Consider the following 21621-nt stretch of genomic DNA (forward strand, 5'->3'; position numbering starts at 1 on the left):
GGGAAGCTGAGGTAGGAGGATTGCTTGAACTGGAACCCGGGAGGCAGAGGTTGCAGTGAGCCGAGATCACACCACTGCACTCTAGCCTGGGCTACAGAGCGAGACTCTATCTAAAAAAAAAACAAAGAAAGAAAGAAAGAAAGCAATATGAAATCAGGTCGGTAGAGGAGAATGGCCATTTAGTGATTGTTCCTCCCTGCTGTTCTGAGTCCAGGCCTTCCCTACAGCTCTCCCCTCTTGATCCCTGTCACACTAAATATCATTGAGAGACTCAATGATTTACTGTACACAAAAACACACTTAATTCTGCAATGAGTTTGATGAGAAAACATTAATACAGAGTAAAGGCAACTTTAGCAGTCTCCTAATAAGGCCTTCTTTTCTAGGAATGGGAAACCACAGACCCTGAGGAGTTCAAACTTGAAGACTAGATCAAAGTCTCCATACGCAAAAAACCTCCTCCCAGCTATCTTTTCTCTCCCACACCACAGACCATTGTCCTCCGCGGGTTTAAGTCTCCCTAGGCTCCCTTCCACAAGTCAGAGACAACCAGTCTGACTTTTCCATGAGTTATATTATGACAACCCCATCAGCAGCACCACTATTACAAACTAATGGCAGTTAACACTGAAGGTAATTTTGCATACAGAGAACAAGTCCAAATCAGCACTATGGGAAAGTACTTCTCCATTTTTGACTTACATTTCAAATGATTAAAATGTGTAGAAGAGAAAGAAATCATAAAAAGCTTTTGAGTTGGAAACAAACCCACTACATCAAATAAAGAAGTTTAGAGAAGAACCTCAAACCCTTTCTGAAATGTCAGAAAATTGAGCTAAATTATTTAAATATTTGTACAGCTATCAAATTTTAATACAGGTATTGATCGACTTACGACCTATGTAACTTACGACCATTCGACTTTATGACCACAATCGCTAGCCACGACAGCTCCATGACAGTCTGGCAGCGCGAATGTTGCCCAGCTGGGCGCACGACAGTGTGGACCAGCTTCCGGCAGCACTACCATCTCTGCGTGCATATAGCCTACTCAACTTACGACCAAATCGTGTTACGACCGGTCTGTCGGAACCAATCGTGGTCGTAAGTCGAGCACTAGCTGTACTAAAAATTTCCACACACCTTTGATTACCAAAGTCCATGTACCCATGGGACTTTAGAAACCAATGGTGATTTCTGCTGCCTGGTGGCTTATTTTCATTTCAAAGCGTGCCAGGGACACAGGGTATTTCAGCATCCAAATTCATATTAAAGAATATAGCAATGAAACTCTTCAGAACTTCAGGGGGCTGTTTTGTCTCAAAGTTAGTATACTGCATAAGGAAAGAATGGTTTGTTTCGAGACGGAGTTTCGCTCTGTTGCCCAGGCTGGAGTGCAGTAGCATGATCTTGGCTCACTGCAACCTCCACCTCCCAGGTTCAAGCCATTCTCCTGTTTCAGCCTCCCGAGTAGCTGGGATTACAAGTGGCCACCACAATTTTTTGTATTTTCAGTAGAGATGGGATTTCACTGTGTTGCCCAGGCTGGTCTCTACCTCCTGAGCTCAGGCAATCCACCCACCTCAGCCTCCCAAAGTGCTGGGATTACAGGAGTGAGCCACTGTGCCTGGCCAAGAACACATTTTTAAAACTGGATATAACTAAATGTTTCAACAAAACCAAGGCAAATTATCTTCATGTCCTGATTTCTAATAAAAGAGATAGAGAGGTATGCAGAAACACTTCATTTAAGCATCTACAATTAGTATAATTGCTTGGATAAAATTTGGTCCATGGTTCCCTTAGATTTTTGTAGTATTTTCTCCCTGTGCTACTCATTTGCCATGTATGTTACCCGACTAGATTGTAAGTTTTTCAGCGTCTTGAAGAGCTCCTTGTAATGGGGCCTCACCTAGCCGACAGGTGCTTAACTGATGGCAAAGATATGACAGAAATTTTTTCACAACCTAGTGCTAAACACATATCAACAATATTCCTTTTCCTTCAAATCAGGAATCCACAAGCCTTGAGCATTTCAAACACCTGCACAGTAACCACCTTGCTCAAGTGAATATGGTTTCCAGCTATAAAGCAAGACACATGAATGGAAACATAATTTGGGGGGAAATGACCTATTGGTAAAACGCATAGAAATGGCAAGTTGATTTAAGTTACTGTCATTAACAATTGCTAAAAGAAACATTAGCCCTTAAAAAAACCAAGTTATTGAAGATGGGTTGTAAAATTTAAAAATAAATACACAATGTTCGTATTCCTGGTTGAGAGAGACAATGTGCTTCATCTTACTTCTTTTTCAAGAAAAAAAGGATTAATTCAGCCCAAGTCCAACAGCGGTAATGTGGAAGTTGTATTTGATTTAAAAATTATATTAAGATTTAAAAGACAAAATTAAAGCCAGAAGCATCCAGGAAGTTGATGGAAACTAATGCATCCAAAAGCCAATTTAATGGAAAAGTATAGTTTATAGTAAATTTAAATATAAATAACTTGGACCCTGATACAGTTTGGCCGTGTCACCACCCAAATGTCTTGAATTGTAGCTCCCATAATTCCCACGGGTTATGGGAGGGACTCGGTGGGAGATAACTGAATGGGGCTGGTGGGGGTTTCCCCCATACTGTTCTTGTGGTAGTGAGTAAGTCTCACGAGATCTGATGGTTTTATAAGAGGTTTCCCCTTTGGCTCGGCTCTCATTCTCTCTTGCCTGCCACCAAGTAAGGTGTGTAGCTCATCTTCTCATTCTCTCTCACCTTCTACCATGATTTTGAGGCCTCTCCAGCCACATGGAACTGGGAGTCCCTTAAACCTCTTTTTCTTTATAAATTACCCAGTCTCGGGTATGTCTTTATCAGCAGTATGAAAACGGACTAATACAGAAGAACCTATACCATAAGACGGCAGGGATGCCTGGCACGCAGGACACACAATGCATGTCTGCTGAATTAACAAATAGGTGAATATATTCAGATTCGTTATGCTACCCTTTTTTTTTTTTAAATTATTAAGCCAAGCTGCTAACCCTTACAAATTTTTGTATAAATATCTTCTAAAGAGCAGAAAGACGACTGGCAGTAGAAACCACTTATAATTTTACAACTATAATCCCTACTGTATGCATCATGAAAATGGTAACACTTGGAAGACTCCAGTGAATCCTATGGAATTTATTCCTTGTAATTTAAAATTACAGGCCACATAGAGTATCTTAACAACATATGGCCAAGTTTGTGTGATCATCTGAGGAGAATAAGTCAGCTTCATTAAAAATGCATATTTAACAGTAGTGCATTAATTCATGCCAACCCCCACTCTCAAGACCATCACCAGGGACCTCTCATATGAAATCAATATGCATCCATCTATTTAACTTTTATCACTGGCTCACAAAGCAAATATCACGCTATAGACCACGTAAGTATTCATCATGCAGGCAAATAGCAAGTGTCAAAAGCAGGAGGGTAGTGTCAAGTCGTTAACAAATCAATCTATAACTGTTCCCTGTTCGAGTCTACCAAATGAGGGCAAGTGCAACACCTGGAGAGCAAACTGAGGACCTGCCGCCAAGGCGCAATCAGTTTATGGCGCAGCAGACTCTAAGAACACTACTCAAGGAAACTTTAGTTCCATCATGCCTTTTCAGGCTTTAATGAGCATTAAAGCAGATCAGCCCTTTGATACTATCCCTTAGACACCAAAAGTCTTGAGATCCCCAAGGACCACACAGGGAGATGCCAGGTTTTTTGCTCCCCACAGTGTCTAAGACTGAGGCAGAACTGGAAAAATATGAGTGCATGACATGATAAGGAGCAAATGGTTCAATCTTCAAAGCTTCATTTTAAGATTATTAAAGCAAGATTTTCAGCATTTTATGGGGGCCACATGTATTTATAGACAGCTAATCCTGTCCCCACAAGAAGCCAAGAATGGCTCCGGTTTTTGCAAAGAATTCACATTTTTTTTCAAGTGTGAGCCCCATTTAACATCACACTCATGTGCCAAGTGACTGAGAATATCATCTTTCGCACATTAATTTCAGGATGATTGCTACTCCTGTCTGTCTCAGGTTACAGAAAGCCAATACATGGTATTATATCTGAAGTAACTTACCTATCTTGTCAGCTAAAAGACAGTGAAAGTGAAATGAAGAAAAGGAAGTTCAGTCACTGGAGTAAGCCTCATGACTGGTTCCTCAATTTATATGTGATAAAAACCAGAATGAAGCAACAGAGTGCAAAAAGTGTTGTCCATCTTTTTCTCCCATCATTCCAAAAACCAACAGCAAGAAACTTGACTCAGCCATATAAATGAAGCTATTGATTATAAATAGCAATTAATTATAAATAAGGCAAATAATAAAAGCTATTAGTTATGAGGATTGAAGGCAATCTCAGGTAATGGCAGATCAAATATTCACCACTGGCAAGAAGAAAATAAGACCCTCTCTCACTCCTTACTCACATCTGTGACTTATCTATGGTAATAACATGACTATTTGCTGTCAAACACAGAAGTTAACATTGGCGTGCGCACTCACATCCCTGCTGGAAGCAAATCGTGCTGGGTTTTAAATGAAACTGCACTGTATTTACTTACCCTTCTGTCTTATTTCCTGAGTAGAAGGTTTTATTAATACTTCACCCAGAAATGATCCACACAAGAAATAGCTTCATTGGGGGTAAAAGTCATAACAGTAGTTTTCTTATTGCATTTTCTTTCTCTTCAATGGAAATCTCACCCTCCTCCTTTCTGGCCCAGTGATAAATGTAGAGTCAATAAAATAAACCACAAAGAACAAGACAAAAGCTGGAAAACATCCTTTCATTACCTCTTCTTCCTTATCTAAGATGCTCACCGTGCCCTGTAATTCAAGAGCACAAATTAAAGCAGGCCCTCGTCACCTGAGCAAACTGTACTGTAATGTCACACCCACCACATTCTTCTTTTTATCATAACTGCTAGGATGCTAGAAACAAGTTGCAACATGTGCGGTCTGCCCTGCCCCCAGCACCCCAGCAGGAACTGCACCCCACTTCCCACAGCCCATGTTCTTCCCCAGACCTTACCCTGCCCAAGAGGTTGTCCTGAAGTAACGTCTGCTGCAGCACTGGGGCCACTTCCTCCAAGCTCAACATGTGGCAAAGGTCGGTGAGCTCTTCCTGCCCCAGGGACCCTGTGCCCGTCGTGTCAAAACTGTCAAACAGCTCCTTGAGTCGGGCCTCATGCTGGTCCTGCTCCACCTCATCCATCCCATAGCCCACAGCGCTCACCTGTGTAGGACAGAGACAAGGACAGGTTGTGGCAGCCTCTCCAGTCCTACTGTGGTTGTCCTTGGCACATTCCCCTTCTCTGCACCCCACCAGTGAATGCTCTGGAACACCCAGTTTCTGGTGCACCCCACAGCGAGACTTCCCAGTTTCTGCAGGACCAGCCCTGGCCGGTGATGCTCCCACATGCACTCACACCAGGAGCACGTACACAAGCTCGGATCGTGCTGGGAGCAACATTACCAGAATGAGGGGGTCATGTAGGGTAGAAGACACCCTCCTCTCTTGCCTGGTCCTGAGGGGGACAGCCAGACTGCCAAACTCAAGGCTGAAAGTAGTTCTCTATCAGGTCTTCTAGCCCAGGATTTTAAGAAGGTGAAAAGCCACTTTGACAGCAAAACTGTGCAAGTGAACTAATTGTTAGCACCAACAGACTACACGGTCTGAGCTTCCCTCTTGGGAGGCAAGCGTTAGACAACCTGTCCAGATGTTGCAATTGGTCCACGTGGCCAAGTGCATTCGTTCTACTTCATTCAGCTTAAATGGCCCCCATCAGAGCTAGACGGGAGGGCTACAGCAAGAGGCACTAGATGAACAGCACTAGATGAAACAGTCTGCTACAAAAGCACCTCCCTGTTTACATAAAACCAAATGCCTTTTACAGGAGCTCCTCAAAAAGCAGCTCAATTAACTTCACTGGTGCAATTACATAAGGTGTGACAGAAAGAATATTCCCTGAGGCTTGCTTTAGTCCCAGGGAGTTTTAGGTACTGCTTAGTTGCCTAGAGAAAAGGGAAGACGCTATTTCAACCTTTCAGACAGTGAGTTTTAAAGGAGCCATAGACTGATTTCTATGAGTCATACAGCATCTCAGGGAACCTCCACGCAATAGAGCATCTCACCTCTTTATGACTGGTTAACCTGTCTTCCGTCTCTCTCACCTACCTGTACTCCAGGCTTTCCATTTTATCACCTTTCTTAGGATCAGTAAAAACTTGGAGACATCAACAACTGAGTCATTTTTGTTAAAAATATACATCACAAAATTCCAGGTAGCTTGTATTTTACAAATGAAATCTGTTTTTTTTCCCTTGCATGATAATGTATTTTTAATGTGCTGGATTTTCTAAAGAAAGCCTGAAATCTGAACATCATCTGAAGGCGTCTTCAGATGCAATGGATGCCAAACACCACATATACCCTTGGGGCGGTGACCTCAGCCATCTGCAACAAGGCTCTCAGAACCAGTCCTTTGACTATAAAAAAAAAAAAGCAGCACCTCTCACTAATCAAGCATCTTTAATGCAAGCCAAATCAGAGAAAACTCTCTGAGAGGTGATCGTCTGTAAGGCAGATCATTACAACACGAAAAATGTAAGCTAAGATGTTGAACACAGCCAGAACTGAAAATAAAAGAATTTTCTTTCTTTTTTTTTTGAGACAGAGTCTCTGTCACTCAGGCTGTAGTGCAGTGGCGCAATCTCCGCCTCCTGGGTTCAAGCAATACTCCTGCCACATCTTCCCGAGTAGCTGGGACTACAGGCGTGCACCACCCATGCCCAACTAATTATTTTTTTTTTATTTTTAGTAGAGACAGGGTTTTGCCATGTTGGCCAGGATGGTCTTCATCTCCTGACCTCATGATCCACCCGCCTCGGCCTCCCAAAGTGCTGGGATTACAGGCATGAGCCACCTCACCCAGCCAATAAAAGAGCTTTCAAAAACAAATCAGTATTGCTCTAGGTTGCATTTGCTTTTTTTCCCAAAGACAGCTGTTCCAAAGATGACAAGCTAGAACAGAGCCATGATCGTGCCAGGAGTTTCAGCAGAACTGAGTGGACACAGAGGATAAATGCGCACAGCTCTACTGGACAGCTCAGTTTTTACTGGGGCCACTCGTTAAAGCGACATCTTGGTCCAGGTTCCTGGTTTTGGACAGGTCTCTTTTCCTAATTATCAGTTTTTCTGTTACTAAGGTGCTGCAAGCTCTGGCTGTCTTCCCAGGATTGGTCTGTTGGGTTAACTAATCACTATGTAAATGTTTTCAAAATAAGTTGAGAGTGCTATATAAACAACAAAGCCTCAGAAAAGAAACACCAAGTTGTTATGCAAAGCCACAGGAGTTAAGAATGTAGAAGAGGCCAACACTTGGCTAACGAGATTCACTTGGAGTTCACTAGTTAATTGTCAACTAAGATCTGCTGGGAATCCCCAAGATGCTCCGGGATTTTCAGGGCTGCAGTGGCTCTCAAGACTCAGTTCTGAGTTTAACAGTCCCTTGGGCTGCAATCTGACCGACTTCATAAAAGCAAGACTCTTCTTTTGCTTGATTTTGCATATATGTTTAAAAACTCAAAAGCGAAAGAATTTTAACACTTCCCTTTTTAAAAATTATTTTTAGGGGTGGGGATTTGTCCATCTTAAACCAATGAAAGAGAGGAATAAAACACTGATGTACTGAGAAGTCCTGATCTCATACTCAGTGTCAAATTTGATACACTATCAGGCCCCACGCTTCGGAAGGTCACTAGATTTTCACTAAATCAAACCTCTCATTTTATGGCAGCTTTCTTTTCTTTATCTCTTTATTTCATCTCCTTCCTTCTCAAAATGCTGTGCTTGACTAAAGAGGAGAAAAGTACCACCCCTGGGGAACAAATGCTCACATTGAAACATCCAGGAGATGTGACACATGGTGACGAGTTGTCAGTGCTCATTTGGCACAGAAGGCATTTTTACTGGTTGATATTATTTCCCACATGTTCATCAGTCATTTCATGTACAAGAATTTCTTTTTCTCCCCACTTGGCAGAAATTTCTTCAACGGTTAAGATCCATGCTCCTATTTCTTTTATATCTTCCCCCAAATGCAGAGTATAGTTTGTTCTTCACACCAGGGATTTGGTAAATATCATGCATTGACTTCCTGTATAGATCATTCCTTGAGAGGAAACATACCCTAAATGAAGTCTCCAGAAATGGGCATATGAACATTTTGGAATGCCTATTTCTTCTACATACACACCGCCACTTCCCCCATTCCACCCTTTTTCAAAGGCATTTTCGGCCTTAGACATAAGCAGGAAGTAGAAAGCCAACACCAACTGCCGATCTGTACTGTGTAGAGCTGTCTGAAGTTTAATTCAATAGGCTAGTAATTAGGTAAACGGTTCACAAACTTCGGCTGCATTGTCTTGCTTTGAGATGAAACTTGGGAGGAGAATCCATACTAAAACCTTTCTCAAGTCCCCTCGATTACAGCATGAGAATAACAATATCTATCCGGAAGGTCGTTCTGAGGGTTAAATGTGGCAAGCAAGCAAGAGTGGCTAATCCCAGAGAAAGCTGGTACAAGAGAGAATTTAAAATAACCAAGAGAACATTTGCAGCTACAAAGGAGTGGTAAACCGAAGAGGAGGTAACAAGTGAATCATCTACAGATCTACCTCCAAAGAAGCAAAGCAAGAGACGTGAAACGCTATAGAACAGACAGTGAGAATGGGCAGGGAGTGTACTATGTATATAAGCATCATTATATTACTACATGAGAAAGGCAGCAGGTCATGTTCAGAGCCTCCTCTATTTTTAAAAGCAGGCTATTGATAAATCTAATGTCAAATAAAAGCAGAAAGCTGAAATGTAATTGGGAATTACTTCTGAACATTTACTGAGTCTGGCCTAAACTAAGTACCTTATGTATATTATCTCATTTAATCCTCCCAATTCTTAGAAGTAGATGTTCTCATATTCCCATGCAATATGTAGAAATTGGGGCTTGGCAAAATTAAGCCACTGTCCAAAAATACAGCACTAATATCCTTGGACAAAATGGGGTGGAGCCAAGATTTGAACTCTAGTGCAACACTCAATATATTATCCCTCAATCCTACACATGCACAGAGAACACATGAATGAGACCTGTGAAATGATGTCACTAGCAAACCATTTATCTCTACCTTTATGTGTTAGCCAGTTGAACAGTACTAAGCAGCAGAAATCACCACAGAACACTCCATGCCCACAAACTTTTCCACATTGGAATTGAGAGGCAGAGTTCCTTCTCCCTACCTTCCTTGATCCATTTATTGAATAATTATAGCCTACATGGCACTAGGGATATACAAATAGAATACACATTCCCTTTTTTTTCTAAAGCAGCTTTGAGATTTAGGGCAAGAAAGAAAGAAATTCTTATATAAAAATGATCATGAAGCATCCCATATCTTCAATAATGGGCATTGCCCAGGAATTGATAATTCTTATTTCCCCAGAATAAATACTTAAGTATGTATAATCTGTGCAATCCAATGCTTTTCAGAGTCAAACCCTAACTGGTACCCACCAGAGGCAGGAATCTTACTCAGAGATTAACAAAGTGGTGTTCTGAGTGAGAAATTATCCTTCAAATTGCAGAGAAGAGCTCCAGTGTTATGAAGCCTGCCATAACAAACCTGGGTCTCTCCTCACCAGCTACCTTTCCAATCAAACTGTTAGAAGGGTTTATGATTTTTTGGAATAAAAGAACCAGTATAGGTTATATTTTGGAGTTCTAACTGGGGATGGTGAAATAAGAAGCAGATGCACAGAACCATTAATCAAAACATTTACCACTCAATAATCACCCATAATGAGAATTATTCCGAGCATTTTCCTTCCAAATAACTCAAAACAAGCCTGCCAAAACACTGCCGACTCTGACAGTGGTGTTCATTACCCCAGCTGATGAAATCACAGTGCCAAATAGGACCGCAAGCGAAATAGGTGGAGGTGTGGCTACAATCATGAGTAGATATGTGACTTTATGAACTTCTCAGTATTCAACCGAGGTACAGAAAGGAGCTTGTAAGAATGACACCCCAGCCAAAGGGGATGTCTGTTCTGGGCCAGAGGGAGTGAAAAGGGGACAAAGTCTGGCAAGTGAAAACCAAATAATAAATATGCACGATGCCAGAGCCCCTAGCCCAGGCCTTTTATTTCCCCTCCAGATGGTCCAGCAGCTGAAGAGCTCTGTGGAATGCCTGCATGCCCCTCTCTGCTCAGCTGCTTTCCTTGAGAGGGCATCATAACAGATGCTTTTGGACCTGTGTGCAGACATAGCTGTTGGGGGTCCACAGACCAGGCAGTGACCACCAGCGACTCATTTATTTACTACTGTACAGCTGACATGATGAACACCGACAAACCCCACCTGGGCAAAGCTCTTCATTTATGCCTTTAGCTTTCACCCTTTGGCAAATGGGAGCTTAATAATGCCAATGATCAAATTAAACAGTTTCTTTTTCTTCTCTCTTTTCTGCAAATACTTTAATCTGCTGTAAAGATTTCCAGGTTCACCATATTGGACTAATTTCGGTATAAAAGGAAAGAGTGATAAGAATAAATTCAAGTTTAGTAAAAGCTGAATAGAAAAAGCAGTTGCAGCCATTTATGAGTTTATATAGGAGAACACTTCTGCCAAAAACTAGTGCTGCTTAGCAGCAAACTGATCACTGTCAGAATGCTTCCTCTCTGCTCAGTGTCTCACTTATAACTGGATACCAAAAGCACACCAACATCACTGTGAATGAAATTATGGTATAAAACACAAAAGCTTAAATCCACAGAAAAAAAGTCACATTAAATAAATTTGAAAAAATAACAACCTTTGCCAACTACACTGTAGTGTTTAACTAAGGGAATCCTATTAGCGTTTATTCGAAATGTTTTATTATTTACTATCCTGAAGGATGAAATAAACACATGTTTTTGTTCAATCTAATAACTGGTAGATTACCTAATTAAGTAGTTAACTCAGGTTAGCTGCAGGAAGAAAACCATGAGCCTGGCACAATGTGCATTCAATAACCTGTAATCAACTACTAAGTAGATTACAGAAAGAGAAAACAGAGCTTCACGTTTGTTACTTTAAAAAAAGAGGGGGAGAAAGCTTATAACAACTTCCACTTCTTGGGCCATATTGACTCACATTAATTTAGGATGCCTGAGGCTATGAGTACGGTACCCTGAGGTATAAGTGAAGATGACCTTCTCTTCTCACACCTATGAACAATATTTTCCCAACTTTGTTTTTAAAGTGAGCATTAGGATACGAATAGATGATTTGTAACTTTTCCATCCAAAAGGTTGAATAAATGGTTAACTGCTGACTTAAACTGCAGTAAGGAAGTGTCCTAATTTCAAACAAGGATGCTCACTTTCAGAATCTCATAATCTTTTCAAAATTATATTTTATTCATAAATAGGATAAAAAATATTTTTTTTGCAAGCTTCACTACGTCTCTCCATAAGCCCCGGCCTAACAGATGCCAGTTCAATAGCCAGAATTCAAACCAGATAATTTATTGGTTTACAAATGAATTGGCTTCTATAAAAATAAACCTTCTAAAAAGGCTTTATGCTTTTTAAATCCTTTTAAAATGCTCTGGCTAAACTTGCCAACCGTTCATCAATGTAAGACTGATAAAATGTATTTTCATTATCAACACAAAATAGAAGCATCAAGATTGGTAAAATGTTAGTTTAGAAAGTCATTTGCAGTGACATTTAAAACAATTTATTTGAACACTTGACTCATGATAAGAATACTGCCTATTAAATTAAGATTGGCTGCTCAGAATTCACTGGAGCCCTATTCTCTCCCTCTGTGACAGTTAACATATTTTGGTATTAAGGGTCATTACACATCTAAAATGAAAAAGAAATATGAAGAAAGAACCCCATGTCATTCTAAGCAAGTGCCTATTAAAATGACTGTTCCTTGACATTTTAATGCGAAGACTGTGAGTATGATGGCTTCCTCTCAGTTGTCCCCTGTGAAGCCTTTTCCTATGTTGGCAATGACTTTGCTGATGCCCAGCGCTGTGGAACATTCATCCTACCTTTTACTCACTCTGCAGAATGCCTCCCTGTAAAGAATCACCAGAGAACAGGGAAAATAAACAAATCTGCAAACAAATTCCCGGGCAGTTCACATCACCTCCCAAAGGACACTGACAACAGCCGAAGAGACCACCACACACAAACTCGTCTTTCAGCCAGCCTGCAATGTTTCTCTTATACACACTCCGGAAATCCTCACAGCTCCTCCACCTCCAGACCAAGAGCTACCAATATTCCAGGTCAGCCCCTGTAGAATATCCTCACCACAAAAGAAGACTCAAAGTAAAATCAAATTGGCAGAAAAAAAAGCAATTTTCCTTGTTAGATCATCAAGCCTCCGGTGTCTAAGGGGACCCAACTGAGAAACGTTCGTGGTTTCAGGAGCTTCCCTCCTGCGTCAGGATGGACTTTATCAGGATTCTCATCCTACAGAGCTACCATGTCAATCACAGAAAACAACTGCGCAATCTATTTGGAGTAATAAATTCAGGAGTTGAGCAGTATGGCAAACCCCTCTTAAGAAGTCCTCAACACTAGGAGAGGATCTGCCCTAATTAGGTGCAGAAAGCAGATCTCATAATATCCAAGTTGCCTGGAAACATGATATGTGGTAGGACAGTCTCCAGCTCCCATTCTGTTGATGCCTTCAACCCGGGTAGACAGGGCTGCGGTCAGCGAAAATACCTCTTTCGACTCTACCTCTTTTAACTTCGCAGCAAGAGCTATAAGCAGTGACTGTTCCCATCACCTAGTGTCCTTCTGTCAGGGGCCGCTTCCGTAGCTGCAGAAGCGTGGCTGCCGGAAGTTTCCTTCCCCGACACTCCACACCTCCATGCCACACCTTTTAGGCAATAACCAAATGTCATTCTGTTCTTTCCCCTTTCCTAGGCATAACACTGGGAAAGCTGTCTACGCGCATCGACCCACACACCTTCCAAAATCTCCACTTTCCGGGCTCCAGGCAGCTCTCCGCTACTCAGACAGCCCAGGCTAACACCTTGGGTTTCCCCACGCAGCTTCCTCTTCAGCGTCTCAATCACAAGGCTGTGCGGGCGGCACATGCCAACGGAACCACCTCCCTTTCCGCTCCCTCTGGGACTCAAGTCCGGTCTCGGACTGCGCACAGTAGCGGCTTTTAGCTCCAGGCAGGCGCCGGGGGCATTGAAAGTGCCCTAACCCGGCGGTGCTGCCGGGCGGGGAAGCGGAGGCGCGGTCGGAGAACAGGGGCGCCTCCCAAGTCCCTGGCCACCTGCGATGCGTCCCCAACCCGCCTGCCCATCGCCACCACCAGACACCTCAGACACCCCATTGTGTGGGCAGACAGCGCTCCCCGGCCCCGCCGCCCTCGCCTACCTTCTGTCGGCCTCTCCGGAGCGCCCGCACAGCCGGCCGCCCGCCTCCGGCGCTCTGCAAAGCGAAGGAGAACGCTTTGTTAGGGCTGGAGAAGCCGGACAATACTTCGCAGCCGGCGCCGCGGTTCCAGGAGGGCGTCCTTCAAAAGGACGCGAATGGGGACCCGCGCGAGCGTCATTTCCATATGTAAGGGGCCAGCTCTTACAAAAGCGCGGCTCTCGGGGGCCTCGGGCTGCAGCGCGCCTCCTCCCCGCCCCCGGCGGCCCGCCCCCAGTCAGCGCAGCCCGAGCCTCGGGACCGGCCCCTCCTCCCACCTCCGAAGCCGCCCCCTCCCCGCCCAGTCCTCCGCCCGGCCGCTTCCTCCCGGCCCGCAGGGATTGCGCCGGCCCCGGCCCGGGCCCCCGAATAGGAAGCCCCCGCATGATCTGGTGCCCAGTTCGCCCCGGGCGCGCAGGGCCTCGCCGACGGCGCGGGGGCAGCGCGAGGCCTCCGCACACCCCCAGGCCGTGAGTCCGGGTCCCAGGATTGTGCCACTTACCGCGTCCTGGGGCTCAGGCGCCCGGCGCCGCCGCAGGAACCATGGCCGCTAGCGCACTCTGGGCTTGGCGGCGGCGGCGGCGGCGGCGGCGGCGGCGGCGGGACGGCCGCGCCCAGCGCGCTCAGCTCCCGGTTCGGCCGCGGCCACCCGGAGCTCTGGTAGCCTGGGAGGAAGGGCCGGGCCCGTGCGGGGAGGAGGAGTCAGGGCGACGCCGGCCCGGGCGCGGCTCCTCCTCTGCGGCCCGCGCGGCTCCGGCTGCAGAGGGAGGAGTTGGCGGCGCAGCCTGGGCCCTAGCTGCCGCGCCCTCCCCCTCGGAGCGCCCGCCTCCGCGATCTGAAGTTTTGAAGCGCCGGGGCTCCGGGTGCGGGTGGAGGAGGCTGGCGCCCCAAGATCGCCGCCGAGCTGGGGCTGGCGCTGCCACCCTCTCCTTCCCAACACGCCTGCACTCACCAGCATTGCGGACACTCGGGTCGCAACGACTCCGCGCAGAGGAGGGGCCCTGCCTACAGCCAGCGGGACTTTAAGGGGGAAATCCCGGTGCTTCTTTTGCTCCCGGGCGGCCCTGATTTCCCAGCCCTCGGGTGTCCATTGGCCGTCATTGGAAAGGGTGTTCAGGAGGCGGAAGGGCTCTAGAAGTGACTCCAGACCCTGTAGAGCAAGCGCGACCCTCCTGCCGGGTCTACACTGGCTTCCGCACCTGCCCACCACGTCCTCAGGGGCTCCCGCCCCTGTGCAGCCTTCTCCGGGTGAAGCCAACCCTCGACCACAAGCCACACAGGAAGGAAAGTCCTTGGAGTTGGTGATTCTTAGGCCAACAGTTGCTCGATATTTACCACCTCCTACACCTACCCCGGAATCTCAGGTTCTTAATCCCCGTCCCTGCACTTCTGATCTCGGGGGCCTCCCGAGATTTGCAGTGAACGGGATCCCAAGTCCAGGCCATGGTTCTCTTTGAGCTGTAGGGTTAAATGTGTTGCCCTTGAAGGATCCGCCTGATGGATTACAACCCACAGGTCTGGTTATTTTAGCAAGAAACTGGTGATAGCTCCCTTACTACTGAGAGAAGAAGTGAAAAGCAATAGACAACAGGAAACCAGCATTCTTTGAGAGTCCAGTGTGCTAGAAACTCGTCAGAAATTATCTTACCTAATTCTCACATCACCCTTAGGAGGCAGACATTATTTTGCAGATGAGGAAAATGGATCTTCCAGAAGTCAAAGAGCTTCCTCAGGATCACACAGCAAGAACTCTACAGAACTGAGATTCAAAAACAGATCACGTATGTGGCAAAATTGCATATAACTGAATATACACTCATGCAAATGACAGCATTTGAAACTCTCATCAAATTTGAATAAGGCATTTGGACTACACTGATGTCCATTTCCTGATTGTAATACTGTTCTACAGTTATGCAAAATGTTTCCATTGAGAAAAATTGAGTGAAGCGTCTAGGGGATCTCTCTATTATTTCTTAAAACTTCATGTGAATTTACAGTTATCGCAAAAATTATTTAAAAAATTAAACAGATCTGTCATTCAGAAGCCGAGGCTCTCTTCCTTCAACACAGTATATGAGTGTGCCTGCAGAATAAGAGAGATTCATGCTCCTCTCTCCTTTTTAAACACTCTTGAATAAGCACACACACACACATATACTGTACACATGGTTGTTCAGTCAGTCCAGTAATAATTATATAACACACACACACACACACACAGTTCATTAAGAGGTTGGCTAACCTGTTACCAGAATACTTACATAGGGGTCATCTTGTAAGAAAGACAAGAATGCTCACTGGGCACTAAAACAGCCAACAGTCTTGGAAGGTAAGAATGAAGAAGCGTCTTTCTCGTTTCATCTAATCTTTGCCATGGAAGCCTCATCCTACTGGTTACCTCTCCAAGCATCGTTTTTTAACCTGAAAGAATCCTTAATGATGAGACTGCTCATTAGTTTAAGGCAGTGATTCTTGGGGCTCAGCGGATATTGATCTTCCTCTTCACTCCCTGTAGAGGAAGATCAGAATTACTGGGGGTTGTGTAATTTTAAAAACACAAGATGCGCGTTCTTGACAGGAGTAAATGGGGTGGAGTTAGCACTGGGGCTGGGAACTGGGATCACCTCCAGCCTTGCTATAAAGGAGGGAATGCGTAGAGCATGGTTACTGCGTGGTGTGGGTTAGCAAAAGCAAGCCTACCAAGAAAGATCATTTCTTTAACATAATGTGCCTGCAATTTAGTTTGTGCTGAGCAAATGGTTAGACCAAGTCCACTCTGGAGTCGTGAGGAAAAAAGCAGAGACTTCCTTTAGAACTCATCACTTGATCTTTTTTCTATTAAACAAAAAATAACAGCAGAAGTAGCAGCCAGGCTGCAATTCTACATTATAAGCAATATAAGAGAAAAAAAAACTGTAAATGTTTATTCAGAGTTATTACTCTTTATAAACAAAAGTTAACTCTTAATCTGTTGCAGTTTATCTGCCTCTGGTTTTAACTCTCACTTTACAAAGAGCCTTGTTCAAGGTCCCAGGATCCTTGAAGTATTTGTACATGAAGTGTGTGAATGGTTTTCTGCCATATTTTCCAATAATGAACTGGCTACCTCAGATGGTTAAAGCTCTAAAAAGTTAACTAAAGAATAACCCAGGGGGCAGGGCACGGTGGCTCACGCCTGTAATCCCAGCACTTTGGGAGGCCAAGGCAGGAGATGGAGACCATCCCAACCAACATAGTGAAACCCTGTCTCTACTAATAACACAAAAAAAATTAGCTGAACATGCTGGCGCACGCCTGTAGTCCCAGCTACTTGGGAGGCTGAGGCAGGAGAATTTCTTGAACCCAGGAGGTGGGGATTGCAGTGAGCTGAGATCACACCACTGCACTACAGCCTGGGCAACAGTGCGAGACTCCATCTCAAAAAAATTAAAAAAAGTAAGAATATTCCAGGGAAGAGAAACTTACTCTGTTTCCTTCCTTCCTTCCTTCCTTCCTTCCTTCCTTTTTTCCTTCCTTCCCTCCCTCTCTCCCTCCTTTCTTCTTTCCTTCCTTCCTTCCTTTGTCTCACTCTGTTGCCCAGGCTGGAGTGCAGTGGTGCAATCTTGGCTCACTGCAACCTCCACCTTCTGGGTTCAAGTGATTCTCTTGACTCATCCTCCCAAGTAGCTGGGATTACAGGCATGCACCACTACACCTGGCTAATTTTTGAATTTTTAGTAGAGACAAGGTTTCACCATGTTGGTCAGGCTAGTCTTGAACTCCCAATCTCAAGTGATACTGCCTCGGCCTCCCAAAGTGCTGGGATTACAGGTAAGCCACCACGCCTGGCCTACTCTTTGTTTCTTCTTGAAGTAATTTTGAAATTATCAGTTTAAAGTCAGGACAACAAACGAGAGAGACAGTGAGAGAGAGGCTTTGTAAATTCGAGAGAGAGAGAGAGAGAGAGAGGGAGAGAGAGAGGGGGGCTTTGTAAACTTCCTGGGAAGTGAAAAGTTATTATTTTTTTTCTTAGTCAAAAAAAGGCTCTAACCAAACATGATCTACCCTCTCCCAAGTCACAGTTGGGTATAAACTATTTTTCATTCACAGAATAGTCATAGTCAAACAGCCTGTCACTCATGTAGCAATTCCTGGCTCCTTCTAAACTTCTTTAATTGATATCTTTCTTATTTATGTGACCATTTGAACTCAGCAGGAGAGTTTTTAGGCAAGTTGCAGAGCTGTGTCAAGGACAGCCAAATTGTTAAAGTAGATGATCAGTTATAGTCTGGTCCAGGAACTCACTGGATGAAAGAAAGGGACATCAGTGATCTCCCCAAGGCTCTAAGGAAGATGAATGAGGAAAAGAAAAAGGGAGAAATTTGGGTTCCAGATATGGAAGTCAAGGGCTAAGAGTTCCAGCAGCAAAATGTTGGTGGTTAAGAACCCAGGAAGAAAAAAGAAAAGTATAGAAAAGAGAAGGGAAGGTGACAGAAGGCAAACTGATTTACACTTTTGCCCCTGAGGGACACCTATTAGAAATTTTGATTCTCTCTTCATTTTCCTTATGAAGAAAATGAAAGAAGAGGAAACCAGGATTCCACACAATTTATTTTTTCTAAGTAAGCATTGAGTGTCTACCTTATGCCTAATACTGTTCTGAAAGTCATAAGATATTCAGAATAAACATCAGGTTGGGCATGGTGGCTCATACTTGTAATCCCAACACTTCTGGAGGCTGAGGTGGGTGGATGGCTTGAGCCCAGGAGTTCAAGACCAGCCTGGGCAACACAGTGAGACCCCCTACTCTACTCACCTTTTGTTATTAGCCAGGCTGGGTAGCACGTGCCTCTGGTCCCAACTTCTCAGGAGGCTGACATAGGAGGATCAGTTGAGCCCAGGAGGTCAAGGCTGCAGTGAACGACGATTATGCCACTGTACTTTAGCCTGGTGACAGAGTGAGACCCTGTTTCAAACAAAACAAAATGAAGCAAAAATCAACCCCGGTTATTGCCCTTGAGGAATGTATAATTTTCCCTTGGGAAGGCAAAGATATGCATTCATGAGAAAGTAAGGGAATGATGTTAGGTGGCATTGGAATCTAATAACATTCTCCAGTTGGGGGACATACACACACTATAGCATGGCAGAGAAGCGGGCAATGATTTCCCTAAAACTTGGCTTCTATTCGATCATTCTGACCATTGCTTTTCACATCAGGTCCTAGAACTTTTTCCTGACATCCAAGGTCCTTCCTGATCAATGCAAATGTATGTATCAGTGTCTGCAGGGAACCTACCCTCCCTCCGCTCTGCTCATGTGAACCTTCAGATCTTCCCTCTGCTGCTCTTTTTGCCCAGATCATCAGTCCTCATGTGTATTGGATGCCTTGTCTCTGTCCACTGTTCATTATTTAGCCCAGCAATTGAAGCATAGTGGGAAGTGGTTATTGCACATGGGTCTTTTGGATCCCATGGGCTGAGCACTTAGGTAATTTCCATATACTTGGCATTCATGTGGAGAAGAGATGTTGCATATGTATACATGGGGTGGGTGGATTGGGGATTGAGCTTTACTTTTGAAACTATCTCTTTTCATGTGGCTGCATGTTGGCAACGTTCTACTGTTCTCAAGACTATAAGTGCCAAAAGACTGCCACTGTTGCTTCATTTGAAGGAGGAGGGAAATGAAATTTTAGTTTAAGAAACATTGGTGTTCCCTTCCACATACACTTTTTTTTTTTTTTTGAGATGGAGTGTCACTCTGTTGCCCAGGCTGCCACCACCATGAGGACAGTGGTGGCATAATCTCAGCTACTCCACTGCAACCTCTACCTCTCATGTTCAAGCAATTCTCCTGCCTCAGCCTACTGAGTAGCTGGGATGACAAGCATGTGCCACCATGCCCGGCTAATTTTTGTATTTTTAGTAGAGACAGGGTTTCACCATGTTGGCTAGACTGGCCTCGAACTCCTAACCTCAGGTGATCTGCCTGCCTCAGCCTCCCAAAGTGCTGGGATTACAGGAGTGAGCCACCATGCCTGGCCCCCTCCCTCAAACACTCTTAAACACTTACCCAATATGACATGAAATCTTTACTTTTTTGGTAGAAGAGTTTTGAATGGAAAATGAAACATTTTTCCCCCAAGCAAGACTACTTTGAATTCTGTAGAATTTGATGTGCACACAAAAGAAATGGCAACGCAGAAACATACATTTTAAAACATTTCTGTCCAGTAGAAATATGACACACATGTAGTTCCAAATTTTCTAGTAGCCACATTTAAAAGAGTGAAAACATGTAAAATTAATTTTTAGATTTTATTTAACCCAATATACCCCAAAACATGATCATTTCAACATGTGATCAACATAAAAAGTAGTAATGGGCTATTTTGCATTTGTTTTTGTTCTAAGCCTTTGAAGCCTGGTGTGTGCTTGGCACTTGCAGCACATCTCAGTTCAGACCAGCCACACGGGGCTAATGGCTGCCATCAATGCAGTGTCAGACCAAGAAGAGGATTCGGAGTCTGTCCACCCCAATTCCATTACTGTTAAAAGAAAGCTGTGTTCAGGAAGGTTGGGTGCTTTGCTCAGGATCACACAGGCCTGACCCTCCACCTCAGCACTCGCCTCCTGAGAGGGCTTATGGCTGACTCAGACAGCTGCCATGGAATGAAGCCCAGTGTTTACAAACATTTTTAAACAATCACCATCCTCTATGTCCACTGGCCCCTCAAAAGTATGGTTAAACATAAAATTTCTGAAGAAAATAGCCCAATTTTTTTCCTTTTTTGCTTTGAGATGGAGTCTCATTCTGTTGCCCAAGCTGGAGTGCAATGGTGTGATCTCAGCTCACTGCAACCTCCACCCTGCCAGGTTCAATTGATTCTCCTGCCTCAGTCTCCGGAGCAGCTGGGACTACAGGTTCTGGTCAGCACACCCAGCTAATTTTTGTATTTTTAGTAGAGACAGGGTTTCACCATGTTGGCCAGGCTGGTCTCGAACTCCTGACCTCAGGTGATCTACCCACCTTGGCCTCCCAAAGTGCTGGGATTATAGGCGTGAGCTACTGTGCTGGGCCCCAATATATACTATTTTAATACTTAGAAATGACAACCCAGTAGGCCATTTGTTAAAGTGCACCCCACCCATTTTTGACTTAGTTGTATTGGCATCTGCAGAGTACCCAGCAGAGAGAGGGTTGTAGACCAAAAAGATAGTAGCGGCTGGGCCTTGCCTGTCCTCCAGGGATGCATGGGAGGGGTGCCTCTCCATCTTTTATCCTCCATCCCACCCGCCTCAGTTCCTGCCAGCATCCCAAGGACCCATGCTGTCTGCCATGATTAATCTCAAAGGCCTTAAAATAACAGAGTGACCTTTTATTCCCCACTCTACACACTTTGTAGTGCCTTATATTCTGAATCAAGCCAAAGCCAAAATCCAAGGAAAGTGACCATTTCAAAAACAGAAAATGAGCCCACTAGGAAGAAAGTGTTGCTTTCAATAATGAGAACAGTTGGGAATAAATAGAATAATGAGGGCATTTTTGCACCTGGACCAGTGAGAAAGCAATCAGATAGGGCATTACAAAAAGCAACATAAGGATCTTTGATTTGCATTTTGTTGTCAATTGTGAGAAAATGGATATAATTCTCTAAAGATGTAGTTTGGACCTTTTTGTACTAAAATACTGAGGTCAAAGTGATGATAAATCTTATGGCAGTGGGCTCTGTGAGTCGTATTTTACTCTACATTAAGTATCTTAGAGGCTGAAGTGCTGGGGCTATGCCGATACCCGAAAGCCATACTCAGACTTTAATAAAAATGTATTTTGTCACTTGATTTTTGATGTTCCCTTCTCACACATCATGCAGCCTATCTCTGGGTCCCTCAATGTGTGAACAAATAAGATAGAAGGAAACAAGGTCAGCAGAGAGAAAAGTAGTTTATTTATGTGTTTGTGTATGTGTATTATGTTTATTTATGTGTATCTGTTCACAGGTCAAGATCAAGAATGAGCTAAACTTTGTGTGTGTGTGTGTGTGTGTGTGTGTGTGTGTGTGTGTGTGTGTGTGTGTAAGATA

General features: G+C 44.2%; 1 protein-coding gene across 18 annotated transcripts in view; it reads right to left on the reverse strand.

Annotated features, from left to right (window-relative positions):
* Positions 1–14215, reverse strand: part of NIN (ninein) — a 108202-nt gene extending 93987 nt beyond the window's left edge. For 6 of the 18 annotated variants that reach the window (XR_004258612.1, XM_032244564.1, XM_032244567.1 and 3 more), the window contains exons 1-3: positions 14056–14214; positions 13518–13571; positions 5085–5288 (exon numbers count right to left, since the gene is read on the reverse strand). Coding sequence is in view for 13 of the 18 variants with exons in the window: in XM_032244564.1 (XP_032100455.1) it covers positions 5085–5267 (183 nt within the window). In the remaining 5 variants the exon portion in view is untranslated. The other 12 variants (XR_004258611.1, XR_004258610.1, XM_032244568.1 and 9 more) reach the window with 7 other exon arrangements.
* Positions 14216–21621: the final 7406 nt, after the last annotated feature.

Source organism: Sapajus apella, unplaced genomic scaffold, assembly GCF_009761245.1.
Source record: "Sapajus apella isolate SASKATOON/1434 unplaced genomic scaffold, GSC_monkey_1.0 scaffold55, whole genome shotgun sequence".
NCBI classification, from domain to species: Eukaryota; Metazoa; Chordata; class Mammalia; order Primates; family Cebidae; genus Sapajus; species Sapajus apella.